The 23,298-nt window shown below is 33.1% G+C and overlaps 3 protein-coding genes and 2 non-coding genes across 9 annotated transcripts; 3 read left to right on the top strand and 2 right to left on the bottom strand.

The window, feature by feature from the left end:
- Positions 1–874: 874 nt before the first annotated feature.
- Positions 875–3,940, bottom strand: LOC104877499 (protein SPEAR2). Of its 2 annotated transcripts, none has more exons than XM_019216918.2 (5): positions 3,303–3,940; positions 2,490–3,191; positions 2,286–2,402; positions 1,833–1,996; positions 875–1,739 (listed from the first exon to the last, which is right to left on the bottom strand). In XM_019216918.2, the coding sequence occupies exons 2-5, from the start codon at positions 3,096–3,098 to the stop codon at positions 1,259–1,261; spliced, it is 1,371 nt and encodes a 456-aa protein (XP_019072463.1). In that variant the 5' UTR covers positions 3,099–3,191; positions 3,303–3,940; the 3' UTR covers positions 875–1,258. The 2 variants fall into 2 exon arrangements, with proteins under 2 accessions (XP_019072463.1, XP_010644146.1); XM_010645844.3 differs by having other exon boundaries at positions 875–1,447; positions 1,535–1,739; positions 2,490–3,895.
- An 8,108-nt stretch (positions 3,941–12,048) lies between these two features.
- TRNAI-UAU (transfer RNA isoleucine (anticodon UAU)) lies at positions 12,049–12,122 on the top strand. The gene has a single exon. It is a non-coding gene; the product is annotated as a tRNA-Ile (tRNA).
- Positions 12,123–12,367: 245 nt separating this feature from the next.
- On the top strand, positions 12,368–12,441 carry TRNAI-UAU (transfer RNA isoleucine (anticodon UAU)). Its single transcript has one exon. It is a non-coding gene; the product is annotated as a tRNA-Ile (tRNA).
- A 3,685-nt stretch (positions 12,442–16,126) lies between these two features.
- On the top strand, positions 16,127–19,113 carry LOC100253850 (protein IQ-DOMAIN 10). 4 transcript variants are annotated; one of them, XM_019217398.2, is made up of 7 exons: positions 16,127–16,277; positions 16,583–16,664; positions 17,094–17,185; positions 17,273–17,440; positions 17,625–17,852; positions 18,307–18,420; positions 18,515–19,113. In XM_019217398.2, exons 3-7 carry the CDS (start codon positions 17,111–17,113, stop codon positions 18,857–18,859), a joined length of 930 nt encoding a protein of 309 aa, XP_019072943.1. In that variant the 5' UTR covers positions 16,127–16,277; positions 16,583–16,664; positions 17,094–17,110; the 3' UTR covers positions 18,860–19,113. The 4 variants fall into 4 exon arrangements, with proteins under 4 accessions (XP_019072943.1, XP_010644145.1, XP_002282973.1 ...); XM_010645843.3 differs by having other exon boundaries at positions 16,128–16,277; positions 16,583–16,602; positions 17,109–17,185; XM_002282937.4 differs by having other exon boundaries at positions 16,128–16,277; positions 17,109–17,185.
- A 1,564-nt stretch (positions 19,114–20,677) lies between these two features.
- LOC100248756 (transcription factor TCP4) lies at positions 20,678–22,314 on the bottom strand. The gene is made up of 2 exons (XM_019217397.2): positions 21,076–22,314; positions 20,678–20,997 (listed from the first exon to the last, which is right to left on the bottom strand). The coding sequence occupies exon 1, from the start codon at positions 22,305–22,307 to the stop codon at positions 21,111–21,113; it is 1,197 nt and encodes a 398-aa protein (XP_019072942.1). The 5' UTR covers positions 22,308–22,314; the 3' UTR covers positions 20,678–20,997; positions 21,076–21,110.
- Between the last annotated feature and the right edge of the window lie 984 nt (positions 22,315–23,298).

The raw sequence follows: 23,298 nt of genomic DNA, 5'->3' as shown, positions 1-23,298 counted from the left end.
ATCTTTATTTATTCTAATTCCGATCTTTTTTACTATTTTACGACCCCATTTACCTAAGTTATAATTTATAAGGATAAATATGTCAATTTGATTATTTAAAATAAAGTGTAAATTAATTTTATCAAACAATTTTAGTGCTTAAAGTAAGAATTAAGTAATAAGTTTTAAGTTAACAACTTAAGTATAATTTAACTTCAAATCAACTTAAATTATTAAATAATAAATATAAATTTTACCAAACATCTTTTAAAATACAAATAAAGGGAACAAGATTCAAAATAACATTTTTCAATTGTACCCTTGGTATTTTTCTTTTATTTTTTGTTTTCAAAAATAAAAACTTAATAAATATAAAGACTCTTGTCCAATTTTATTTTTTTTAAATAAACAGTTCAAAAAATTTTAAATGTGAGAAAGTAAATAAAAAAAAAATTACTTCTTTAAATTATAAATTTTTAAAAAACATAAGATTCATAATTACTTTGAATATAATACAACTCCCTCTGCTTTTTGGGAATGGTGCTTAGATTTCAAATATCAAATACTCCCTACAGTGTTTTTTTTTATTTTAATTTCTTTAACTAAGAAAATCCAAACATTCAAAATGCTAAACACACAAGCTTAGATCCACAGATGAACAATCTTCAAGGATAAAAAACATTTGTCTTTACAAACTTATCACCATGAATCAGTAAATTTTCTTGGGATCAATTCACTCTTGAATTTTACATTTTTAATAGTTTGTGATCTCTTCTTCTTCCCACCACCTCAAACCATGACCTCTTCAGCCTGAGTCTCTCTGTCTCATCTGCAGCAATAATGGAGATGAGATTTGAGGACCCTACCAAAACAATAAAAGACAAAGGCACAATCAGAATCCCACAAGTCCACATGCAAAAAGTTTGTTACCAATGGAGTGAATGTGAATCCCTCACTCACCCACCAACCAAAACCAAACACAAAATACACATATCCATTAAACTTCACCATAATCTCAAAAAAAAGAAAAAAAGAAAAAGAAAAAGAAAGAGAGAGAGAGCCCAAGAATCCAAACAAGCAAATCTACAACCCCTTTTTGTTTCTTTTATCATCCTTACATGCTCAAGATTTTGGGGTCTTTTTCAAACTCAAGGTGTCTACTCTACTGCTAAGTCATATAGAACACAAAAGATAGAAGAGAACCATCCTAGAATGGCTTAATGCAGAGAAAGAACTATCAAGGTACCACCAGAAATTGCCTTTGGCTAGGACAAGCCATTTACAACTTTAGGTTGAGGTCAACACTTCCTCCTACTTCCCCACCATTGCAATTGCTTGAACTGGTTGCTGCTGGGCCATTTTGCGGGTTTGCCGGCTGCAGGAAATTGTAGAAAGGCAGCTGCTGCCACTGCTGCTGATGCTGGAGTGGCCCTGTTGGGTGCGGCCTAATTGGGTCGCCCGTGTTTCCCTTAAAACAAGAATTGGAGATAATGAGATTGGGAGTTGGAAAAGGGGTTGGGAAATGGAAGGCGGGATTGTGTTGTTTGAGCTTTACTTGGTAGGGCAAGGACTCGAATTCGGAGGAGTCTTTGTTGTAGTAGGCTGGATGACCAGGAGGCTGCTTTGATCTTGTATTTGGGTGTGGTGAAGTGATGGAGGGAGGTGCCAATGTGAGAAAGTCCCCATTGGAACCCCCATTTTCTCTAATGCCTTTCTTTGATTCAATTTCAGACAATGAAGTTGAGCATGAAGGGCCTTCTCTGAGAAAGGTTGAAAGAAACAAACACCATATGAACAAACTATAATGATTTACCATTTCAATATAAGGCCAATGGATGAAACCTAAAGCTGACCTGAAAATGGCATTTCCGACATCCAAAATGAATGTGCCTCCATTTCCATATGAAGCTGATTCATCTGATCTTATAGGAGCATCAAAGGTAGGAAATTTGGAGTTGAAAGAGGGGCCTGGTGGATTGTCCAGAGAGAATGGGTATGGCCTCTTCACCCCAACCATCTATACAAAATTTTAATCCAATTAACCATTAGAGAACAATTCATACTTATAATTCCAAGGACAAAATGTGAGTAGCTACTCAAAATTCTTAGGAAAAATAAATTAAAACTACTATCTCACCTTCATATGCCTCCATTTCAATCAGAAAATGGTTACATGAAGCAAAATCATAACTAAAAAAAGTCCTATCTTTCATATGCCTCTATCAAGTAAAATAAAATAAGAAAACTAAAAGATAAAAGAGGATAAGAGACCAAATGCTAGAAAAATTAAATAAGGTTGAATGTACCTTCTCTTCCTCTGGCCACATGGATGTGTAGTTGTTGCCATAATAGCTTTGGTTTGAAGGGGGCTCTATCTGAAAATTTGGTATAGGTGATGATGAAGTTCCTGATGAGACATTGACCTAAAGATTTCCACAACATCAAAATCACTTTCCAACCAAACAAAAACACAACAAAGAATCCAAATAATGAAAACCTTTTTGTCTCACCATTGAAGAAGAAGGTTGCTGATATGGTTGTGCCCTTTGCATCAGAGTAGGGAGAGGCCAAATGGGGTTTGATTCATAAGGCGGCTGAAAAACTAGCCCATGATCCACTCTAGGATTCTCCCCCTCAAGATTTAACTCATGGTTCCACAATTTGGGAACATGTCCATGGCCAGAGACTGGTATGGAAGGCGAAAACCCAATCTTAAATCCCCCATTGGAGATTGGGTTGGGCAATGGAACAGTGTTTGAGTGGGCAACATCTATATTTGGGGGCCTAAATTGAGAGGTCGGGGAATGAAGATTGGGTGGGGAGGGAGAAGGAAAAGGGATTAATGAGGAAGAGTGGGAGTGGTGGTAATTGGGGAGTGAGAGTGATGAATATGAAGGGTTGGATGAGGATAAGGTGGAGGAATCTGAGAAAAATGCAGCAGGACTGTTTTTCTTGTTTTGTTCTTCCAATCTAATTTTCTCAAGCTGTGCCACACCAAGTCCCCTCTGTGGGATTTTCTTCTGTTTTGGCTTTTTGCTGGGCCTTCCTCCTCCTCCTCCTCCTCCACCACCGCCACTGCTACTCCCACTACACCTATGGTTTTGCTCCTCCTGTGCCATTCTTCTTCAATGCCATCAAAATGTGTACATAACAAGAAACTTTCAAAACTTTCAAACAAACCCAAATGCAGAGTTTCAGGGAGAGACCCAAATCTGAACCAAATGATTTTGAAAGAAACAATCAAAATCTAGGAATATGGAGGATAAAAAAAACACCCAATTGCAAAATCTAGAGGAACCACAAAGAACCCATCAAAGATTTACCTAAAATCTCTCAACTTGTGCAAGTCAAGATTGGCAAAACTTATAGAGCAGAGAGGAACAACCCCCACAAGCCCAGCCAATTTTTCAGCAAAGATTGTAGGTAGATAGAGAAAGAAAGTGAGTATCTGATGGGTTCCTGATTTTTCTCAAACACAGTTGTTTGTCTGAGAGAGAGATGATGAAATCAAACACACACCCATCCACCCACACACCACCAAAAAAAAAAAAAAAACCTTCTTTTTTTAAAATTCAAACCATGCAAATCTAAGCACTCTGAATATATTTTTCTCTCCCATTTCTCGCCCAAATCCTCGCTCCACTCCCTCCTCCTTTCACTCCTAGACCCACTCTCAACAAAGCTCTCTCCCTCCCTCTCCCTTCTCTCCTCTCTCCTCTCTCCTCTCCCTCTCCCTCTCTCTCTGAATTATGTTTTTGCAGTTCCAAATGGAGTTAACAGCCAGTATTGATAGGCAATGTCATCTTTGCCTGTTTGTTGTATTTAAAGGCATCTCTGGCTGTCTTGCAGCTTTATTGCCCCCCACTGTGGGCCACCTCTCTCCTCAACTTCCACCCCTTTTCCTTCCTTTCTCTCCCTCATCCCCCTCCATCCACATTTCACCCATTCCATCTTTCTCAAATTTTCTCAAGGAATGACTATTTTTCTATACATCAATCTTTATCTCATCCTGCTTTATATAATTCAATCCATCATGTTCTTCACAAAAAATGTAAATTCTTGCTAGCCTTTTATGGTAGAAAAATTATGATTATTAATTTTATTGAATAATTATAATACTTCCCTACTTGTTCTTTAATTTTTATGATAATTATTTTCTTTTTCTTCCAAAAAACACACTTATTCAATTTTTTTTGTGAAAAAAAATTATGGTATGAAAATAATTATCTCAATTGTTGTCTCATATTTTAAATCATACTAATTAGGTTACTATTGTTAGATTAATTTTTTTAATATTTTTGTACTTTTTATTCTAGAAGTACTTGAAATATTATTTAAAATAAATATTAAGCATAAATGGTATATTTGAAAATAATTATGGAATGAAAATAATTTTTATTACATAGTCTAATAGTCTCTTTCAATAATTTTTCTTTCAAAGAAGATATTTTTCATAAATGTTCAAGAAAAAGTGTATATATAAAAATAAAAAATCAAGTTTTATACACTCATAGGTCAAATGCAGCACCTAGGATATTTGATAGTACTTATATCATTAAAATGTAATACTTAAATGGTCAAAGGTAATACCTTTAACTAAAATGTGTGTGAAATGTTAGTTATTTTTAAATGATTACTTGAAATTTATATTTTATAAATTTAATTCATGTTTTATGATTTTTCTTTTTTTCATATGAGTGTATGAAAACATTTTTTTTTTCCTAAATGTTATATTTTAAAATAATTCATTTACAAATATATTAAAGTAATTAGCGTATAAATAAATAATTATTAATTATAATATAGTCATTCAATTATAAGATTTGTGCAAAGGTTTCCAATACCTTCTTCCCAAATTGGCAATAAATATTGAACTTAAATTTTAAAAATTAATTATTATCCTATACTAATTATTGTGCTATTACTATTATATTAATGGTTATGATAATTATCTAGTTTTTTAATTATATAATTTTTTTCAAAGATTGTTTACTATAAATGCTATTAGGCTAATTATTATAATTTTTGTTGACTTTTTTCATTTTAAAATCAAATATTTTATGCATATAAATGTTGTATTTAAAATAATTTAAAATAATTTTTTAACATGTCATAACATGTTCTACACCACCAAGGAAACCAACCCTTCAATTTCTTCTTCCTCAAAACGAATTAAAAAAATCCCTTTTATTATACACTCCATTCACAATTCTTAAAGAAAATTAGAAAAATGACAAATATATAATTATCTCTTATGAAATATTTATGATGTTTCAAAACATACATGTTTCATTTTCAGTACATTGCATAAGATAATTTTAATTTATAGTTAGATAATTGGTAAATGCATGTTGCCATAAAGTCATATATTAAAGGTAGAAATATAATTGAATTAGGATGATAATTCGTGTTGATGTACGGTGTCAAAGTCTAGACATTCTACTAGGTAGATTAACCTAAATTGGTACTAATAATAATCGAGTTAAAAACATAAACCTAAATAGTACCAAATTATTAAACAAAGTCACGAATATTTAATATATTCATACCTAATGATTTTCCACAAAGTGGTTACTAAATGTATAACTTATGCATCTTTTCATTTTCCAACTTGATCCAATCCATTTGTTAGTAAAGCTATTTACTTGATCGTAGACATTTTTGGAACACCTCTAATAGCGGGGCAAATAGTTAATTTTGAAAGAACTTATTGTCAACCTCTTTTAGATATGAATCTATTTTATTCAAAAGGGAAGAACTTGCATCGGTATCTTAATTTTAATTCAAACATGGATTTGATTCACACTCTATGTTTTGAGAAATATTTACCATTCGAAAAAAGGAAAAAACGGAGTCTTTGTATAAAGAAATGTGTTAGGACATGACAGATGTATAGAACCTTTAAATGAGATGGTGTTTTTTCAACTCTCTCAAAATGGAATCTATTATGGTTCCTTAGTTTGAACAAGGTACAAATATCTAATGATATTTTTAGATACTTTTCTAGACCTATTATCGATATTAAGTAGCAGTCCATAATCTGTATCCATTTTTCATGATATTATGTATAAATCAGATATATCATGATGAATTACATCATTTAACTCATTTAATAATCAGGTACTCTTATTTAATAATGAGATCGAGCTAAATTTTGTATAAGTTTATATGATTAATGTTTCAACTAGATATATTTATGACTCAATTTACTTATTTATTTAAAAATAAATTTAAAATAATTGAATACGGATTAAATAGATTAAAGTTATAATTAGTTAATTAACAATATTATTAAATGAGTCAATTCAAATCAAATTTATGTTGTGTAAATTGTCCCAAAAACTACCTAGTTATTAAATTAATTATGCATATTTACATTATTTGACCCAAATTCAATTATATACAATCTAAATCTATGAAAAACATAATGACGAATCATATCAAACTTTATCACCCCTAAACAAATATAATTTTTTTACCCTTTAATTAATACAATACACATTATTATCAAAGCCAACTAGTTCAATGTTCTAGTTATTGGTATTTGTCGATTAAGGGCAAACTTTTAAGGAGTAATAACAAAAGTAACTGTTTTTATTATGAGATTGATTCATATGTTAGAATCATAAGTTTTAAATGTATTAAAAATGATATTTTAATATTTTTAAAAGTTTGATTAAATAAAAAGAAAATTTTGGATAAGATGTAGCAAGATCAAAATATTTTAAAAAAATTATTACTATTTTTTTTTTTTTTACTTTTTTAACAAAAAAATTAAAACAAGTTTACACGTAATTTTTATATTCCTTTTTGTTAAATTTGTTTTTATTAAAAATGATTTCATTATAGTAATGGTTTTAAAAAATACTTTTTGGCTTAATTTAGTTTATTTACAACAATAAACCATGATTGCTTTTTTTTTTTTCCTTAATATTAAAAATGGAAAAGAAACACTAAATTTTATATTAATTTTGAGATTAAAAGAAAAATTCATTTCATCCAAAAAAAAATGTTTCACTATATAATTTAACGAAAGAAAAACTCAACATTATCATCAAAGAAATAAGAAATAAAAATAAAAAATAATTATTTCAACATATAATTTATCAATTAAGTTCACAAAAATACAACACATAAATATAAAAAAATTAGGTTATTTTAAGGTAAAATTGTAAAAAATCAAGTTGAAATGGATAATAATTTAAAGCAACATAAGATATTGGAAATTGAGATGAAAATATTTGAAAAAGATGAGGCTTTTTAGAAAGTTTCGATGAAAAGAAGAGTTAGCATATAGGTTAATTAGATATTATTAAATCATGTGACATTTTGTATTTAGAAAAAAATAAAATAAAATTTACTTGGCTAAAAATATAATTTAGAGTGATGAGTTTCTTTGTATCATCTGCAGCCAATTATGTAAATATTATATATTTTAAACTTAAAAGACTCTTACGATTTTAAAACACATCTATAAGGTTAAAAAAAGTTTATATTTATATAGCACTATAAACTTTTTCCTCTATTTAATGTGGGATATCACAAACACTCTCATGCAGAAATAATATCCTATATCAAATAGTGAGATTTTTTTTTGTCCAAAACGGATAATATCTATATGATTAAGTATGAATAATTACATTCTTTAAATGAAATAAATTTGTTTTAATATTTCATATTGGGAAAGATAATTCAATCATATGATGAAATAATTGATTTACATTTACTTCTACGACTAAAAGCAAAAATTAAAAACAACTAGAAGCAAGGTCTTTGCTTGTTATGCCCATTATTCATTTTATATTTTGTTAAGTGTTTTTTCATTAATGGTATAGTGAATTTAAATGGATTCAAATTAGGGCAATCAATGAATAATAGCAATAATAATTGTGATAGGGATGCTATTGAAATTTATTCAAATTTTAGAGAAAAACTAAGCTGTAAAACTATGATTGATATTGGGTTTAAACATTTGTTCAAAAGAATCTCTTTCTTTTTTATAAACCATCTTTCAAAATTGTTTTAATTAATGTTTAAAACCACGTTTTGAAACCTTTTAAATTTATATTAGGAACACATTTTTTGTGTTAGTTAAATTATCGATTTGACCCAAAATTTACAAATTGAAATTGCGGTTTCAATATAAAGTTGGAAACAACATATTAAAACTATAGTTTTAGTATTTATTTGAAATCGTATTTTGAAACTCTGGTTTCTTACATTTTTTTTCTTAAGCTAAATTGCCAATTTGACACAAAATTTACAAATTGAAAGGTGAAAGGTGAATGAAACTTGGCAAATCTTTCGCATATGTAATGCCAAATTGCCAATAAGCAAAGCAAACTCTACCTTTCTCAAAGGGACCCACCTTAGCCAAAACAAACTGTCTCTAACTCCTTGGAAAGAAAACAAAAGAAATTGTGCCTTAAAGAGACCAATCCACCCACTATCCCTTTTGACAGGGACGGTGGAGCAGCCTCTCTCCTCAATGATACCACCCCACTTTGCATACAAGCAACCAAGATTTTGTTAGATACACAAAATATAAGGACCCCATCTAGGGTTTTATTCATAAGATTCTCTTTTCCCCATATTTCATTCTTGTTTTTTTTTCCTTCTTCTCCTTTTTGATTGTTGATTCTATCTGTTTGTTTGGTGATGGAAGATGGAGCCATCAACATGGGTGGGTGTCATGACTCATAAGGGAAGGATAATGGGTCCTAGGTTGTATTTATTGTATGGTCATTTGGGGCCAAAATGAAGCCACTTGGGTTGTGTATTGGAATGACCCATTTATAACATGTAATTTTAAAGTATGTGTGTCAACTTCCCACTTTTGTTTCATTGGATTCTGAGGAGATTTTTCTCTTTGTTCTTGTAGGGGTTGTTTGGATTGAGAAGTGTTTTTGGTGCCTGAGCCACAAGATAATATATATAGATGACATGGAAGAGGATCAAGGGCTGTTTGGAAGGGGAGAAAAAAAGTTCTATATATATTTTAAAGATTTAAGATGTATTTGGAAAAACATTTTAATGGTAAAAGCCATAATTGATGGTAAAATTCCAAATTTTTAGAGTGGAATGAAATCCTCAAATCTAGAATGTCTTTGTGTTGTTTAGTTCATTTGGACACATTTTTTATTATTAAAATAAAAAGATAATAATATTTCTTACCTAAGATACAAAAACTTGTGGATTCTAAAATTGATAAAGTAATATTTTTTAAAAATATTTAAAAAAAATGGGGTATAAAAAAAAATTCACTATCTCAAATTTTAAAACTTGTAAAAGTGATTTTTTTAAATATAAATAAACCCTTAATATATAAGTTTTTAATTATTAAAATGCATGAATATTTTGGATATGAAATTTAATAATATTCTTTTTTCTTAAGATTTTTTAAAATTATTTCATTTTTTAGAAATGTCTTTTAGACCCATTTGTGAAAACCCTTTACTAAATATGTTTCCTATATTTGATTTTTAATGTAGAAAGTAGAGTTTAATACTCTTCTTTAAGTATAATTTTTATTTTTATTATAATCATAAATGTACCAAATAGATCTTTGGAAGTTATAATCATATCTATAAATTCAACAAGCAATTGTACTTTATATAGTATTATATCCATGTGTTAGGTTGTAGATCTCCACCCCACCAATAATTTGAAATTTGCATCTCTCATAATCCAATTTGATTTGAAATCTAATCAAATCTTTTAGATCATGAGCTCAATAATTAAGCACAATTATTGATTGCATGATTAATGGTTGTTAATAATATTTTTTTATCATATTTTAGAATGAAATATATTTTGCATTTTGACTTTTAGGCTTTCACATTTTGCTTGGAGTGTATTTATTGTAATATATTAATTTATTAAAAAAAATTAGAAAAAAAAAAAAAAAAACATGGTCATATTTCACTCTTCTACAATTTCTAGCTTAATTAAGGCACAAAAACACTTTTCAATAATCGGAGACGGTTTTCTAATTTGAAAAATATATTTGTCAAATTTTCGATTAAATGTGAAAAAGTTCGATATAATTCACTAATATGACTCAAGCTTAACACACTTTTCACATATTTGGGTTAATTATAATCAAGATTGAATCAAATTTGTGTTGACTCGCATAACACGAATTTAATATGAATTAACCTAATTACAATTTTAAATTATTTAATCCACATTTAATTCTATTTAAATTTATTTTTAAATAAATAGATAAATTAAATCATAAACATGTTTAGTTAATACATTAAATATATAGATTTATACAAGACCAAGCTCCACCCGATTCTTAAATAGGAAAACCTAATTGTTAAATAGGTTATATGATGTGTTACATGTTTAATAATTATGAATATTTGGATTTATGTTTTTAACATGATTATTATTTGTGACGAGCTTAAGTTGACATATACAGTAGAATGCCTAAACTTTAACATAACACGAACACAATCCACCAACATAAATTGTTACTCCTACTTATGATAAAAAAACAATTTTTGAAAATTTGTTTTGAAAGCATGTCATTTTTTATCAATTATTTTTTTAAAGTGTGTCAAACAATAATTCAAATTACGAAAAATACTTTTAAAAACCTTTGTATCATTTACTGTTAGGAAAGCTGTTTCGAAAAACTGTTTTTGAGAAATCCCCCAACCCAAAAGCTTCTGTCCCCTTCTTTTTTTTCTTGTCCTTCAAAATGAACCAATTGTGACGACACTAAATTGATCTTACAAAGTAAAGCATAATGAAAAAATTAAAAAGGAGCATGGTATATTTTCAGCCAAACAGCCCCTCGTGTCACTGTCTCACATAATTGAACATTTCAGCATCAATATATAGACAAACCCCACCTTAATTTCACGCCAAAAACAAACAAAATTCCACATTAATGGCAAAAAGTGGATGTTTCCTCTTTAGTATGATATCTCAATACTTGATACCCATATCTTGTAGGAAAGCTACCCAATACTCACAAAGTGGTGGGGATGTGCTACTTCTAGTTTTAAGCCTTTTGAAAGTTGCATGCTAAGCAAACTCAATCAATGAAGTGCCATAGGAGGAAAATTAAGCTCAACCCCATGTGATTTCTTTTCTTTTTCTTAGCTTCTTTGTAGTTGTGATCTAGATTTGCTCTTTACCTCTACTATAAATATTTATATTGTATTTTAAATTGTTAAATGAACAAGTGTTTTTGCATTTATTTGGATAATTTTATTTAAAAATTATGAATTAAAAGACAGTACAACACCAAAATAAGGAAAATATTATTTTTTTTATGGAATTTATTTTTGACTTGTATAAGAAATTATTTCATTTTCAATTAAACTTTTGGAATGTGAAGATTGCATTTTTTTTTTAATTAGGGTCGGTCTTTGATATACTCGAAGAATTCACTTTTCAATATCATAGGGAATGCCCTCATCCAATCTCATTGTAAAAAAAATGTGATTATGATATAAAAAAAAAAGTGTTTTATAGTATAAAACTCAAGTATGGTACTCCTTTGATACTTATTTTTTATTAAACTATACCGAAGTGATGTGGGATTTAACATTTGGTTACAAATAAAAAAAAAAAGAAATTATCTTAAACAAGAACCTAATCCTTTAATAAAAGACGGATATTATTATTTTGTTTTCTAATAATAATGGGATTCAAAATTATAAATTTAGTTTCTTTCGTGTTTCATGTTTGGTTTGTATGGTAATTTGAAGGTATGCGAAATTTTAGATATTGTCCTTTTAAGATAAATATTAAAAATATTTATAACATATAATATGTTATATTATAATATAAATATCATAATCTTAAATTTATAAAATTCTCCTTTATCATAATAGCTAGGTCCTTAATTATAAATCCTATTTTTCTTTTTTCCTAGGTGGTACAATTTTAGAACTGCATCACTTGCAATGAAAATTTATTTTTAGTGTACTTCCTAGGTTTGATTTCTGGCATATGGAATTGAGTCAACTGACTGCAACAAGGGTGACATGCTCTCTCATTGGAATCTTGAAACTGTTTTAGTAAATACAATAGATGGCATGTGAGTCATCTGGTCCCGTAGCTCAGTTGGTTAGAGCGTTGGTCTTATGAGCCGAAGGTCGCGGGTTCGAGCCCCGCCGGGACCAGATTCAAGCATTGCTGTAATTTTGTCTTTGGGTTGCTTTGATGTTGCCCGGTTTTAGAAAAAAATTTCATAAATAAAATAATTAGGTTGGGTTGCTTTGAATTTTCTACAAATAACTATGGAAATTAGATTGGTTTGCTTTGATCTTGCCCTTTGTTTAGCATTTTCATTTTTTGTTTATATTTTTTTTCAAAATTTTCATTTTGCTTTTTGATTCTTTTATTTTTTTGCTTAAAATTTTCATATGGTCTCGTAGCTCAGTTGGTTAGAGCGTTGGTCTTATGAGCCGAAGGTCGCGGGTTCGAGCCCCGCCAAGACCAAATTGATTCATCCTCACCATAAATCACTATTTAAGGATCATTAGTAATTATTATAATTTTGTAATTTTTTTTGCGTTTTGATTTAACATTTTCTTTTTTTGTTTGTATTGTCTTTTAAAATTTTATTTTGCATTTTAGCTTAAGGTTGCGGGTTTGAGCCCCGCCAAGACCAAAGTAATTCATCCTTTCTAGAAATCACTACTAAACGGATTTTTAATCATTATTATAATTTTGTTTAACATTTTCTTAGTCACTACTAAATGGATTATGTTTTTTTTTGCTCAAAATTTTCATTTTTTATTTGTATTTTCTTTCGAAATTTTCATTTTGCTTTTTGATTTTGTTGTTTCTTTGCTTAAAATTTTCATTTGGTCTCGTTACTCAATTGGTTAGAGCATTGGTCTTATGAGTCGAAGGTCACGGGTTTGAGCCTTGTCGGGACCAAACTAATTCATCTTTCCTATAAATCACTACCAAAGGAATCAGGGATGACAACGGGGTGGGTTCATGGTCCCCTTCCCGTTTTCAAATAAAATCCCATCCCCGGCCCGACTTGTCCTGATTTGTGTATGTCTTTTCCTACACTTTCTCATAAATCAAATAGAACATAAAGAAAAAATGAAAAAAAAAATGATTACGGATTATAGACTTATTAAATTCTAAATAACACATAAATGAAATCTATGTGAATCATTCATTGTTTTCATATCGATTTGGCTTTGAAAATAACCAATTACATGAAGATTTCAAACAAGAACAAGAAAGAGGAATTCGAGCATATAAAACCTAAAAATTTAGGGTTTTTTTTTTTTTTTACTAGAAAACAAGAAATCCAAATAAAACCAAAGTCTTTAGACCTCGGATTTTGGTACTCTAGGTGAGCTTCGACTTCGTTTTCTTCGTTTTTTAAGAAAGCAGAAAATGAAGCTAGAGGGGTTGTCTTCTCCACAAGTTGTGAGCCCTATCTCCTCTCTTCCCTAAAGGCTCAAAATCTGAGATAGAAATTTTTTGAGTTGGGAAAATTAATTCGAGAGCTAGGTGTATGAGAAAGTGAGAAGGGGGAGAGGGCTAACCTGCTCCACTTATAGTGAGATTGGGCCATTTATAGTTACACCATCACATCTCATGTACAGGACCCAAAGCCCATTTTATAGTGTTGTAACATTGTATGTTCTCCTGTCATTATGAACCCAAAAATTTTCACATGTAGGTGGCAACACCAGAGATGGGTGGTCTCAACCAATCATCCTATCAAGTTTCTCAATAAAATCTTGTCACCTAAAAATGAAAACAAATTGGGGCTCTCATTTTAGAAACAAAAAACAAAAAACATCCTATGCTTTAACCTTTGCAATATTAACCTATTTTTTCTTTACAATTTGATTAATACCAAAGAGATTAAGAATGCTTTTAATAGTTATTCTAGAGAGTGTTTCTAATTTTTTTAATACTTAAAATATTAAAAATTTTAAATATAAGAAATACTAAAACCGTTTTTTAGAATTACTGCCAAATACACTCTAAAATTGCTTATTATAAAAATTAAGTATTTGACACATGTTTAAAAATATGAAAAATTACATTTTTGTTAGATAATATATTGCCAAAAATACTAAGAAAACACTTGTTTAAAAAAAAATTATACAAACTCTAAGCTATTTTTTTTATTTTTTATTTTTAAAAAAATGCTTCTCATAAAAACAATATTAACAAAAATATTTTAACCAAAATCGCTTCCAGACAAACTCTAAAAATCTATTAAAAAATGCTATAAAGATTCTACATGTTTTTTAAAAACACTAACTTACCATAAAGGTATCTATCAAAGTCAAAATCAAGATTGTTCAATATTTATGGTGAGATTTAAATTGTTCAACAAGATTACAAATAACTCAGAGATACAAAAGAATAGGACAAAAGTACAAATAATGAGACTTAAAAAATGTATAAATAACATCACATGTCTTTTTAGTACCTACCAAAAATAAATAAATTTTTGTATTGTGGCCTGACCTATTTTCTAATGTTTGAAAATGGATTTCTTACATGAGGTACTTGACAAAATTCTCAAAAAGTATCTTTAATAATCTAAAAATCATTTGAAATGATTTTTGGAATAGCATTTGATATATATTTCTTGTAAAAATCAATTTTTTATGTAATATACTAACAAACATACATGTTTTTTTTTATTTTATAAAAGTGTTACCTATAAAAGTTATAGATTAAAAATATTTTTACGATGATCACCCTCTAATGGTCCCCAAGTTTTGTTTTTTACATGGAAAGAGATGATGAAACAAAGTATCTACAAATTATATCGAAAGATGAGTCGCAATAATTTTCAAATCAAAACTTTGCGATATCTCTAGGAAAAATTGATCTCTAAATAATAAATTTTGTATTACAAATACCTTCCTCAACTAAGCATATGTTATTCTATTTGCTTCCTTATAAAATATGATAACAATTATAAATATTTAAATCTTGAACTATCTTCTAAATATCCTTCATTATTGACATAATAGAAGTAAGAGTGTTGCTCTTTTTATTACAACAACTTATCACTATTTTTGAATTGTTTTCGATCTTTAGGTTTAAGAATTCATTGTTCTTTGTAGCTTGCACAACATTTATTGAAGTCATATATTCCACAATAATTATTGATGTATTAGTCATATGCCAACTTGCATTTGTTTTTATAATTTCATTATACTACATTTGGTTGATGAAATAAGATATGATAGGATATATGCATTTTAGGATATTGTATATCATTGAATAGGAAATGCATATTTTACGATATGATCTATAATGGAATATCGTATCCTTGGATATTAAACTTAATAGAGATGATATCTTAAGATAACATATTTAATATGATATTTATACTTAGCTTGTAAAATGAGTAAAAAAATCAAATGAAAAATATATTATTTTTCATTGCTTAAAATAAAAATTATATTGTATTCTAATATTTTCTATTTTAAAAAAAATATGAAATTTCTTTTACGTTTAAAAATATTCATAATTAAAATATTTGAACTTTATAAATAAAAATTTTATACTATGTTATTCAATATATAAAAATAATTATATATATAATACATATATTAATATTGTTTTGCAATATATTTTATAAATATTTTTTTTTTGTTTTTCTTTTTTAACCATATATTTAATTTTATAAAAAAAATTATTTTACAAAATAAGTAATATAAAAATAAAAAATGAATAAAAATAAATAAATTTATAATACATGGACATCTTAGCTTAGGATTAACATAAGGATATGATATATAGATATATCCCATTACTTTTTTTATATATAAATATATATTCTACCATTTATCTTAATTTATATTTGATTGAACATAAGATAAATAACTGATAAATTATTCCATTTCTTATTCTATGTCATGTTATATTCAACTAATCAAACATATCTTTTAAGTCTCCGTGTTACCCCACGGTGTCCTAAACCACATCGCACCATAAAATCCTCTATTTAAAGATGACTAATCAAATATTTCACAAAAAAACAATCTAATAAACTTTTTTTTTTTGGGCTGCTTCATTCTAACTTCTAAGTATTTGAGGGTGAGACTACCACTGTTTGGTGGCTCAAGCACCAGCAGATTTCCAACCCAGCCCTTAGTGTTGTTGACAGTTGAACTTCCAAAAGATCAAACACCAGCTTCCAATGGGTTGAAGCTGGCGATGGGCCATGTCGAAAGCACTCTTCTCTCTCAACTTTCTTCTTTTCTACTTCTCCTACTCCTCCTATTACTACCCACCCACCTTTCTTCCCAACCCCATACCTTTCTTCTTCCCTGGTATGTGTCTGCAAATTTTCTTTCCCAGTTTCTTGATTTATCTATTGCTTTTAATCTCTTTATGATAATGGTGTTGTATAAAAATGTGTTTATGGAGGGGGGGAGAACTTGAGATTTTGAGGTAAAAATGAATTGGGTACTGCAATGTTTATTCATTTTTCTCTGCAGATCCAAAATTTTGTCTGAAAGCTGAGTTCTCAGCAATACTCATTCCTTTTCTAACATGGAATATATGGGTGGGTTTGTTTTTAATTATTGTTGAAGCCTTTAACTATTTTGTTAATTTTTTGATGATTTTTTTTCAGGTGATTATACATCTATAGAGGTTTTGTCACACTATCATCCCTTATTTTGGACATTGTTTATAGCTTTCTCGTGCTGCTGCAGGTTCCTACTATATGTCTAATGAGTTACATTTTGAATGTTAAACTATCAATTTGATCCAAAAGCTTAAACTATTAGATAATAGCCAACAAACATGAGCTTCTGAGAGAGAACATAAGAGAGTAACTAGATTCAAGACTGGTAGTTCTAAGCAACAATGATGATTAGGTTTTCTGGCTCTTCAAGCCATAGTTTGATTTGTTTTATGGGTGCCAAGAAGCATGCTTGAAGACTAACATGGGGTCAAATGATCTTTCTTAAGGTCTTGGGCCTTAACTTAGTGCATATCATTGACCTATTACCTAGCAGCTTAAGTTTTTGGGTCAAATTGGTAAATTTAATATAGTATCAAACATTTGGTTAACCTGAAACCTCTCATGATGATTTGATGATTTTTTGCTTGATCTACACAAGGGTTTGTAAATATTTCAGCATCCTGATTGATAGGAATGGGTGCGGGAGGCTGGTTTAAGATGATAATTAGCCTAAGGAAAGTGAAGGAAGATAGATCTAAACCAGCAAAGGTTAGTCTTCTTCGGAACATTTCCAATACTTTTGTGACATAAATTCCCTCTTTAACACTAGATAACCCCATAATTTCTGTGACATAGGTGCACTCAACCACCGAAAAATCAAGCAACTCCAAGGGGAAGCACCATATTGATAAGGAGTCGAGCAGTCTTGCCAATGGCGCTTTGGGTAAAAGTGCCGGTGTTCATAAGATTCCAGTTGAGGAGAGAGCTGCAATTCAAATTCAAACAACATACCGGGCATATAAGGTATGTTTGCTTTCTGTTTCTGGTCTGAAGATTGATATTCTGCCTAAGTTCATCACACCCAGATCTTTAATACTTCCAACATTTAAATATATCTGTGGATTGGATTCAGTTGTATCACAAGAGTAGAACATCAAAATTAGCTAGTGAATTTCGTGTTTGTGATTCGTTTTCATGTTGTTTGCAGGCAAGAAAAAACCTGCACCGTTTGAGAGGGACAGTGAGATTTCAGGTGATGACACAAGGCGATATTGTTAGGAAGCAGGCTTCAACCACATTGAGCTACATACATGCATGGAGCAGAATACAGGCTCAGATTAGTGCCAGGCGGCATTGTATGGCTCAAGAAGGTCGGGTTAGGCAGAAGAAACTTGAGAATCAGTTGAAACTTGAGGCAAAGCTGCATGAGCTAGAGGTATTGACAACCATCACTGTGTCCAACTACATACGGTTATACATCCAATGGTTTCATTCTCGGTGGCTTTCTGGTGGTCTTGGTTTTGATGATGGTCTCATTTTAAAGAAGCTATTGTAGTTTCATACTCTCATGATTTGTAGTTAAGAATCCTCTCATCAATTTGAGTATGAAATTTAAGACAGTGTAAACCTCTCTTTCCCTTTCAACAAAGTGAACCCTAAATGATTTATCGTTGTTGGTAGCTCAAGGACCTTCAAAGCTTCCTGAAACTAATAAACTGTTTACCAATAAGGGCCGCTTCACTAGTGTTTTTCAAGTGGTTGTTGCTTTTTCATGTTTCTTTTCTTCTCCTCATTTTAGTAAAGTTTTATGACATCTTTTGCTATTAGAAGTAAAAAAAAAGTACTAGAAGATTGGCATGTTCCTTGACAATGATTCACTTGCCCAACAGGTGGAATGGTGTGGTGGCTCTGAAACCATGGAGGAAATCCTTTCGAGGATACAGCAGAGGGAAGAAGCAGCAGTTAAGCGTGAGAGAGCCATGGCATATGCCTTCTCTCATCAGGTGGGTAAATTACAAGAATTTATTTTCTGTCTCTACCTGCAAGCCTTGTGGGCTTTTACTCCATAAATACTATCTGAATTAATGCAATTTGCAGTGGAGGGCCAACAATAGTCAGTATCTGGGCCACACTTATTATGATCTCGGCAAAGAAAACTGGGGTTGGAGCTGGATGGAGCGCTGGATAGCTGCTCGACCATGGGAGACTCGGGTTCATGCTCAGTCAACTCTTCCAAAGAAAGCTCAAACCAAGCATGTGATCAAGGTAGGAAAAATTACAAACCCACAGACAATGAAAACTCCAGTTCTAGTCAGGCCTGCTTTGTCTAATGGGAAGGGAACTACAAAGCCAGCTGCCCAAGAAGCAGTGACCACTGCAGTCAGCTCTTCTCGGTCTGAAGCTGAAGAAGCAAACACCAAACATGAACAAATTATCACTTAGGGATTCGGCGGTGTGAATTTAAAGCCAGCTCTTTTTCATCTCAGTTTCTCATGTTTTCCCTTTTTGGTTGGTGTGAAGGAACATGGTTTGCTATGCAGCACAAAGAATAAAAGAACAGACCTCATCTGAGACTGATACCATCATAAAATTTTTGCATTGTAATTATATCTACGTAAGAACGCTTGTACAATTCCTTATCTTTTGGAGCTATTGGATATAATCTATAACTCGAGACAAAAGGATGTTCTAAATCACATGTTATCACAAGTTCTTTTATGGTGTACCTTAAAGAAGGGGGCTAAAGGGGGTTTAATTGTATATATCTATATGCAAAGAAAGATTAGCTTCCCTCTTATTATTTAACAGTACATCTATCTTTCTCCTAATAAACTCTATTTTTTTCCACGAAAAACTGTTTAAAACTCTAGAAATGCACATATTCTCTAGCTCATGCGTGCTGGTACCCCTGCCAAGTATTTGTGACTTGTGATTATATATCGCTTTCATTGGAAAAAACAAGGAATACAGTGGGCAACTAAATATCAGGGCCTTCAGGTTCCTGACATTTGTTAAATTTTTCGTCTATGTGAATGTTACAGTCCCAAAATCTGCTACAAATTTAAATAACCTGTTTCTCCTGTTGAACGATACTCTTAAACCAGAAAGCATAAGCAAAAGTCACATTCCCAATAGAAGCCAAAGGTTCCTTTTTTTTTTTTTTTCTATTTTTCCTTTTAAATACGTTCCAGCTAGACTCAGATTTTTATTAGGCACTGAGATTTACAGGGTAGGGACCATATACTGATGGCCAAGTACTATATTTTGGTGGTATCCATCTGTGTATTCTTCTATAATTGAGCTTGTTGTGTTCACCCCATTCACCTTTCATGGTTCCTCCTGCAGTTGAACTCCACTTAGCCCCACTTGGTCTACCTGCTAAAGTCACCCACCGTACTCCTTGATTGCATATGCTCACCAAGATTCCTCCACAACCTGATCTCAATGCTCGAGTAAATGCTCAAGAGCTGGGTACAAATATCTACCACCTAATCCTAAAGGCATCACAACTTTTGAAGAGAGCTGCCGTTAACCCAAAAGGGTAAATAAGAAAATTCAGATTCGACCACAGCGTGTAGCCGAAGTTTCAAGCTTCATGATGGTATCATGCTATATGGGAAAACGGGGGTCTCTAGATTTATTCTGCAGCAATCTCATTCAAGTTCAACCAGTTTCGTTTTCAGGAGGCTAAAACAGATGGTAAGGAGCACAGGACGCTACAAAAACAAGATTCGGCACTAAAGTAGGGAATTTAAATTCCCTCCTTTTCCAGCTTGGGAGGAGGAGACCAGATTGGAAAATCAGCTAATACTCTATCTCTTCCCAACTACTATACTACTCATGGAAAATGACTTCTCCTGCCATGTTCCCAAACATCCTAACAGTGATAGAGATGTAAGAGATCAGCTATGATTTCAATTCTTTTTGCGGGTTTGATGAAGTTATTGAGACACAAAATGTTCCATTTGGAAGGCAGTAAAGCAACAAAACAATCACAGGAAAGTGACCATTTTCTAAACAGAGGAGAAGGCCCTATGTTTCCCTCATTTGGAACTGAGACAGCAACACCCAACTCAAATGAAAAAACAATGGCAATGTATTTCAATTATCCCGCTCCTGTTGAGCTGGGGTTTCCTTGTTTTGAGCAAATTTCCTCGAATTGGTGTCATATTCAAAGCCTTCAGACTGTTCTGATTGGGGAAAATACGAAAAACTTTGACAAGGAAAAACAAAGTTCTGTTTTTTAACCAACTCTAGAAATGAGGAAAAAGCAAACAGCAATAGCATACAAGTCTAGCAAAACCCAAACACATAACAATCCAACAAAGATTTCAACAAAGTTGAGCTCTGAAAGCCCGCTCAAAACAGGAAAGCAAATCTAAGAACATAAATCAACTGATAGAAGCTAAGCAAACCGGGGATCGAAAAACCTGAAATCCCAACTCAGATTTCTTCTTCCCGCGGATTAGGCCATTGGATAGAAGTCACCGAAATCCCTCTTCAGATTGCTTTGAATTTGCTCAAAAGACCACACACAACAGCTAGTTCTTTGGCCTCCCTTTGTGGATGATGGATTAGCCCTGCAGAATGAATGCAAGTGAAAACTGAGAATGTGGAAACATTGAATGAATTGGAGAAATGGGTGTTAAATTTTTGACCTGTTAGAGAAGATTTCGGGGTTTTAGTGCTACACTCAATGGCGAGAATCGGAGGAAGCAGAGGACGGCTTGTCGGAGATGCCATCGTGCTCCTCCTCACCCTGAATTCGTGCTGGAATCCGAAATCCGGAAAACCCGCCAGGGACGAAACCAATGCCGGAAATCATGGATGGTTGAATGGGAGTTGTTTGATGGTGGTGGTGGTGGTGGTCGATGGTGGCGGCAATTGGCGGGTCTATCCAAGCGCGAATCGAAGGCGTGTTGCTGGACTGAAGGGGTCCCCTCTGAGAATACATCTGGCTTTGGCAAAACAATGGCTGAAGCGGCGGCGGAGCTGGTGTCGGTGTCGGCGGGGAGTTGAACACGAATCCTCCACCGCCACTGCTCTCGGCGCCGGCGTTCCAAGCCACCATTCTCTGAAACCGCCCCATCTCCGCTGCGTGGTGCTCGGACCAAGCGGCGGAGGGGGCGTCGAAGCCTAACGGCGAAAAAAGGGCTTGTTGTTGATGATGAGAGTGGCTCTGGGTGTGGTGATGATGAAGAAGCATAGGGTCTTGGAAGCTCTGAAGCGAAAGGCGAAGATCTTGATTCTGACTACTGGTTCTCGAGAGCAAATCGGGCGGGTAGCTCTGAAACTGTACGGACGAAGACGAGGATTCCCCAGAAGCACCCATGGGAAAAAAGCTCTTGATTGTGTCCGCAATGGTATCAGAGTCTAACGATGGCGGAAGAAAACTAGGGTTTTGGTTAGGGTTAGGATTGGGGTTGGGGTCCGGATTGTTGCCGTGATGCATTTGCACACGATCATCGTCGCCATCAATGGCGACCTGGTTGGGATTTTCTTCGTCTTCCTGGTGGTGGGTGGTGGTTGCGGTGGTAGCAGCAGCGGCGGCCGCGGTGACGGTGATGGCAGTGGGATGCCAAGCTGGGAGTTGAGCGAGCTCGTCGATGGCGGCTTTGGCCTTCTTGATGAGCCAATCGACGGCCTTGCTGGGGCGGTCGTAGCCGAGGCGGTCCTGGACGTCGTAGAATTGGATGGCAGTGTGGGCGGAGAGGCGAACGCGGCGGTCTCTGGGGCCTTTGGCGGTGCACACCTTGCTGTGGCGGTCTTTTCTGCCGGTGGAGCGGACAATGTGGCCGCCTTGAACCTCCACAATCTCGCCGCCGACCACGCTCCTCATCCCCATTCTCGACGACGACGCTGCCTGTTGTTGCTGGTGAGTCTCTCCCATGACATGTTTGACGTTTTGCGCCAATGACGATGACGACGGCAAATGGGTCCGCTTCTTTGGGGCTTGTGGTGGTGGGTTTGTGTCTACAATTGGATACAAATGTTGGGTTTGAGGATATTGATGATGGAGATGATGGCCATGGATGAAGGAGGAAGGTGGTGGCTGTTGCTGTTGCTGCTGCTGCGGCTGATGGTGGGGGTGGGGGTGGTGGTGGGTGTCTGAGTCTTCTTCTTCCGGTTGCTGGTGCTCTAGAACAAGTCTTGAATTGAGGTTCTGAAGATGATGGTGGTGGTGGGGGTTGGTCCTCTGAGGATCCAGACTCAGACCCTTGTGCTTGTCTCCTTCCAGCTTTTGAGGGACTGCACTTTTTCCTACAGGCTTCTGGTTGTTGCTTCTTCGTCACTCTTGCTCTGCTTCCTACAACTGCTGCTGCTCCTCTTCTTCTCAGTGGTGGTGGTGGTGGTGGGGGTGGTGGTGTTCTGCTCCTTTTGTAGCTGCCACAGCTCTGAAACCTGATACTGCTTCTCCTGCTCCCTATCACAAAAGGCCTTGCCATTCAACCTTCTCAATTCCATCACCCAAAAGACTCCCCAAAACCAGACCAGACCCAGATGCCTAAAACCCCAGGCTCTGCTCCAAACCTAACCCATCTCTTTTGCTGCCTCTTTCTCTCTGCACAGTCTTTGATGCTTTGCCCTCTATCTAGGATATATGATTTTTGTGTACTAAAGAAAAAAAAAATGGGTACTTTAGATAAACCCCACCTCCTCCCTCCACACTTACCCAAGCCACAGCCAAAACCAGCTAGAAAACCCAAATCCGAAAAGGGGGTTTTGGTAAAGAAAATTTTTCTGGAATGGAGAAAGCAAGAGAGGGGTGTGGGGTGGTGGTGGAACAGTAAATATAGGGAGGGTGGGGGCTATAGGGAAGAGGTTTCTCACACTTTCACCCCCCCTATTTGGACTCCTTGATGATGCCACTGGTGAAGGTG

Source organism: Vitis vinifera, chromosome 19, assembly GCF_030704535.1.
Source record: "Vitis vinifera cultivar Pinot Noir 40024 chromosome 19, ASM3070453v1".
Taxonomy (NCBI): domain Eukaryota; kingdom Viridiplantae; phylum Streptophyta; class Magnoliopsida; order Vitales; family Vitaceae; genus Vitis; species Vitis vinifera.
Note: the sequence above shows the minus strand (reverse complement) of the source record. Positions and strands in the feature narration are given on the sequence as shown.

Excerpts from the sequence above, each read along its gene's own strand:
- LOC104877499 (XM_019216918.2), bottom strand. The coding sequence starts at position 3,098 with ATGGCACAGGAGGAGCAAAACCATAGGTGTAGTGGGAGTAGCAGTGGC. Across the intron at positions 2,403-2,489 it reads AGCAACCTTCTTCTTCAATG|GTCAATGTCTCATCAGGAAC; the intron begins GTGAGACAAAAA and ends GGAAATCTTTAG. Across the intron at positions 1,997-2,285 it reads TGTGGCCAGAGGAAGAGAAG|ATGGTTGGGGTGAAGAGGCC; the intron begins GTACATTCAACC and ends AATTTTGTATAG.
- LOC100253850 (XM_019217398.2), top strand. The coding sequence starts at position 17,111 with ATGGGTGCGGGAGGCTGGTTTAAGATGATAATTAGCCTAAGGAAAGTG. Across the intron at positions 17,186-17,272 it reads ATAGATCTAAACCAGCAAAG|GTGCACTCAACCACCGAAAA; the intron begins GTTAGTCTTCTT and ends TCTGTGACATAG. Across the intron at positions 17,441-17,624 it reads CAACATACCGGGCATATAAG|GCAAGAAAAAACCTGCACCG; the intron begins GTATGTTTGCTT and ends TGTTGTTTGCAG.
- LOC100248756 (XM_019217397.2), bottom strand. The coding sequence starts at position 22,307 with ATGGGAGAGACTCACCAGCAACAACAGGCAGCGTCGTCGTCGAGAATG.